Genomic DNA, 4,067 nt, shown 5'->3' with positions numbered 1-4,067 from the left:
TGTATTTTTACAGTACTGTACAGCAAGACTTATAGAGTAGATACTGACCTTTAATGTTAATGTTACTGACCTGCCCGTCCTGCCTTTTTTGTTATTTATGTTGTCGTGTGTAAACTGCTGAACACTTAAATTTCCCTCGGGATTAATAAAGTATCTATCTATCTGTCTGTCTGTCTGTCTGTCTGTCTGTCTGTCTGTCTGTCTGTCTGTCTGTCTGTCTGTCTGTCTGTCTGTCTGTCTGTCTGTCTGTCTGTCTGTCTATCTATCTATCTATCTATATCTACCTTTTATATGAAATATATTACAGATTAAAACAGAAAATTAACAATAGTTTCAGACTATTGGTAAGGACAACTTTAATTTAGAGTTCATAGGAATGAAAACACACAGTCAGAATCATTGCTGGGTTATAGCACCGTTTTTATTCTTCAGATTAAAGAGAGGACAAAGTACAGAGCTGAATTGGCTAAAACAAAAAATGAGATGTCTGTCTTATTCTAATCAAACAAACGTTACTGGATGATGAGTCAATGCTGTGCTGATGAGTTCAGCTCTGTAGCTTGTTCACTCTGATTGGTTTGTCAGCACATCCAGACAGGCTTTCTCTGTAAGAGTGAAGAACACAGGTGTGGATTAGGTCAGAGCTGAGTTGAACCAGAGGCTGAATATGTCTGTACTGTACAGTGTATTTATAATGGACTCGTGTGAACTCACAGCACTTGTAGAGATTGTTGAGTCTGGCAATGTCGTTACGGCTCATTTCTTTAGCGTTGCCAAAGGAGACATTAGAGTTAGGAATGGGAACCATGGTGGGCTTGTTGTTCTTGGAGAAGGCGTACCTATAACATGTGACACACAGCAGTTAGACTGAACCACAACACATCCTGCTCACACAACAGACACAAGACCTGTGTGTCAGGGCTGAAGTAAAACAAGCAATTCTCACTTGTGGTACTGCATGACAGAGTTGTAATCGTAGGGAGTGCCCTGGTTGAGGGTGGCAATCTTCCTGAAGTTGTGCTCCATTCCTACAAAAAATACATATATAAATACAGAATATATTATATATTATAATGTATTTTATATGTACATATATAGTGGACAAAGATCATGTCCGTTTGAATTCAAGACTTTTCCTCAAAAAGGAGTCCAGCGGCTTGAGAGAGATCACAATAAACCACAGGGCTCTATGGTTCTATGTTCAGCAGTCTGCAAGCCAAATAGAGCTTGTATGATCAGAGTTGTGCCAAAATGTGAATCGTTTTACACAATTTCTCTCTGGCAGTTGCTACAGATCTGTTTGTCCACTAGAGAGCACCTGGGAGCCAACATAGAAACACTGAATACCTTATGGGCGAACATAAATTTTGTTAAGTCAGCAGTTCTTTTCATGTGGAGTCTTTATTTATCTCTTGTATTTTAGTTGCTCTGCTGTTATTTATAATTATTTAAATCACTGTAAATAGAATCACATCTGTTGTAGACAAACCTTCACCTCCTAGATACATCCAAGATAATTATCATGCATGGTTGTGCTGTTGTAAAATCAGTGTGTTCATAAGGTTACTCCATGAAGTCTACACACTGTTTGATGATCTAATGCAGCACTGTGACAAACAAATGGCTCCTTTACCAGACTGAACGTTTTGCAGCATGACTTTGATGTGGTTATCTCTGTCAGAGCGGGTCTGTTCATGGTTGAAGCCCAGAGCGTGGAGCAGCTCATGTTGGACGGTGCCGTGGTAAAGGCATCCACGACGGGCCAGGGACACCACCTGCTTACCACCACGACGTCCAACATACGAGTAGCAGCTGAAAAGGATCCGAAACAAGTTAAGAGCAGGGAAGTATGGGGACTGCTTTCAACTCCGGCTGTTCAAAATGTGTGGTTCTTACCCATCCTTGGACTCAATGCTCAGCCAGTCACGATCGCTGCTTCTGCTGGGCCTGAAGCGGATGCAGGAGAAGGAAGAGAAGGACTCCAGTCCCCTAGTGATGATGGCCTTTTCACGAGAGGCTGGCAGGAAGACACCAAACAATATTTAATCTATCATCTCCCACAGCACCAGAAACTAGACTTTAAGTCTATTTACAGTGTAGCTTTTCCAGTTATTCAGCCCTAGTCAAAGTGGACCAAGAGCAAATGTGTGGCAGACATTGAACTCAGTTATGAGTGAGTTGAGAGAGCGAGAGAGGGAGAAAGAGAGAGAAGAGAGAGAGAGAGAGAATGGGTGACTGAGAGACACATTTAACTCCATTTACCAGAATTTCAAGTGACCAGACTGCTGCTAACAATGAGTTTTTTTAAACAGAAAGTGGCAAACATGCCTTTGTCTGTCTGTATATGAACACTTTAATCTCTGTCCATCTCATTCTCATCTCTTTTGTCAGAAATGCTGCAGCAACAAGTTGCATCACCAGTCCAAACATGCTTTATGCTGACATATCAGTCTTAGTCAAACTCAATCTGACACTCACAAAACTGGTTGGAGATGTAATAAGGAATGTAGACCTTCCCATCAGTCCACTTGCCCCACATGCAACCTCGGCTGGTGCAAGGGTCAGCATTTCTCTCAGTCTCGCTGTCGATAGCAATATCTCCCTCAGTCAGCATGGGATTGTCATCAGAACGGACTGCAACACATTGTAGAGCAACTTAAACACCTGCAGAACTGCTGCCAATAGTAAAAGAAAACATGTTAAAGCAGCAGCTCACACTCACTCAAATTACTGTTGGCCCGCTCCAGAAGTTCAGAGACAGAAAGGTCCTCTGCACCATCCTCTGCTCAGTGACATGGACAACAGCATAATGTCACTTCATTGCATAACAGCACACCAGTCACAGAACTAAGCATTCCAATACAGTTGGTCTGATGGGTAGAACAGATTACGTACCTGTCTTCAGCTTCAAGGAGAGATTAGGGGAGAGAAACAAACTTATTAGAAATTCATAAAAACAAATGACATGACATCACAGCTTAGTGAAGAGATGTCGTCAGCCAAAAAAACAAATATTGTGACTATATCTGTTCAGATCAATTACAGAAAATAATGAGATGCACTTTCTGCATTGAAGAACCTAAAGCTTAAGGGGAAACCTTCATCAAGTCATCATCTGTGAGAAATGAGAATGAGAATTGTCACCATGATGCTTAAAAACTCAGGTGTGAAGAAAAGCTCGGAAGGGTTCTAACGGAATCTGTGGAGAATGTAATGTGGAGAATATTTCAGACTTCACATGTGAGACAGGAGGCCTTTCGTGTCTATGACTGTGACAGTCAAGTTTAAAAATGCAGTGTATAGCATCTAGAAGTGTGAGCCAGACATCACACTGTGATCTTACCTCATTGTCAGCCCAACAGCAGGCAGACAGCAGCAGCAGCAGAGCCAGAGCTGAGAACCTGAAAACAGACATACGAGCCATCTCAGGAGACCTGCAGAACACAGACAGAAATCAGTCACAGCCTTCACTCAGAGCAGAGACACAGAGTCCGAACTACAAACACTTAAATAAACCTCCCTGCATTGAAAGACAGTGTACACCTCACTGCATTGTGCTACAGATGTTTGCAGCTGAACTCACCTGTGTAGATGTGTGCAATGGAGGTCTGACTCTAGGTTTTTATATATGTTCAGCTGTATCAGTAAGCCCAAATATGGATTATCTGAGTATGAATGGAACCCAAATAATCAGTTAAACTTACAGGCTTATCAGTCACATGTTGCACAGACAAACATGTAGACGCAATCATCTTCCTAGGTGAGAAAAATGACACTTGTTGCATTTATCATCATAGAGTACAAAGTACATAGACTACCAGTGGAAAACGGTGTTGTACCTATGTTTTATGTTTGTATGTATATATATTTGCATGTACGTACATGCAAATATACATGTGTACGTACACATGCTTGTGTACGTACACAACAGTTCAAAAAACTGGGGTCACACAGACAATTTAATGTTTTCCATGAAAACTCACACTTTATTCATGTGATAAAATAATTGCACAAGGGTTTTCTCATCATCAATTAGCATTTCAAAACAATTAGCTAATACAATGTAG

General features: G+C 41.1%; 1 protein-coding gene across 1 annotated transcript; it reads right to left on the bottom strand.

Annotated features, from left to right (window-relative positions):
- Positions 1–403: 403 nt before the first annotated feature.
- LOC111582384 (hatching enzyme 1.2-like) lies at positions 404–3,553 on the bottom strand. Its single transcript, XM_035957729.2, has 10 exons — positions 3,549–3,553; positions 3,344–3,434; positions 2,896–2,905; positions 2,723–2,782; positions 2,479–2,634; positions 1,897–2,017; positions 1,634–1,812; positions 947–1,028; positions 715–839; positions 404–605 (listed from the first exon to the last, which is right to left on the bottom strand). Coding segments are annotated over exons 1-10 (831 nt in total). The 3' UTR covers positions 404–603.
- Positions 3,554–4,067: the final 514 nt, after the last annotated feature.

This window comes from Amphiprion ocellaris, chromosome 1 (assembly GCF_022539595.1).
Source record: "Amphiprion ocellaris isolate individual 3 ecotype Okinawa chromosome 1, ASM2253959v1, whole genome shotgun sequence".
NCBI classification, from domain to species: domain Eukaryota; kingdom Metazoa; phylum Chordata; class Actinopteri; family Pomacentridae; genus Amphiprion; species Amphiprion ocellaris.
Note: the sequence above shows the minus strand (reverse complement) of the source record. Positions and strands in the feature narration are given on the sequence as shown.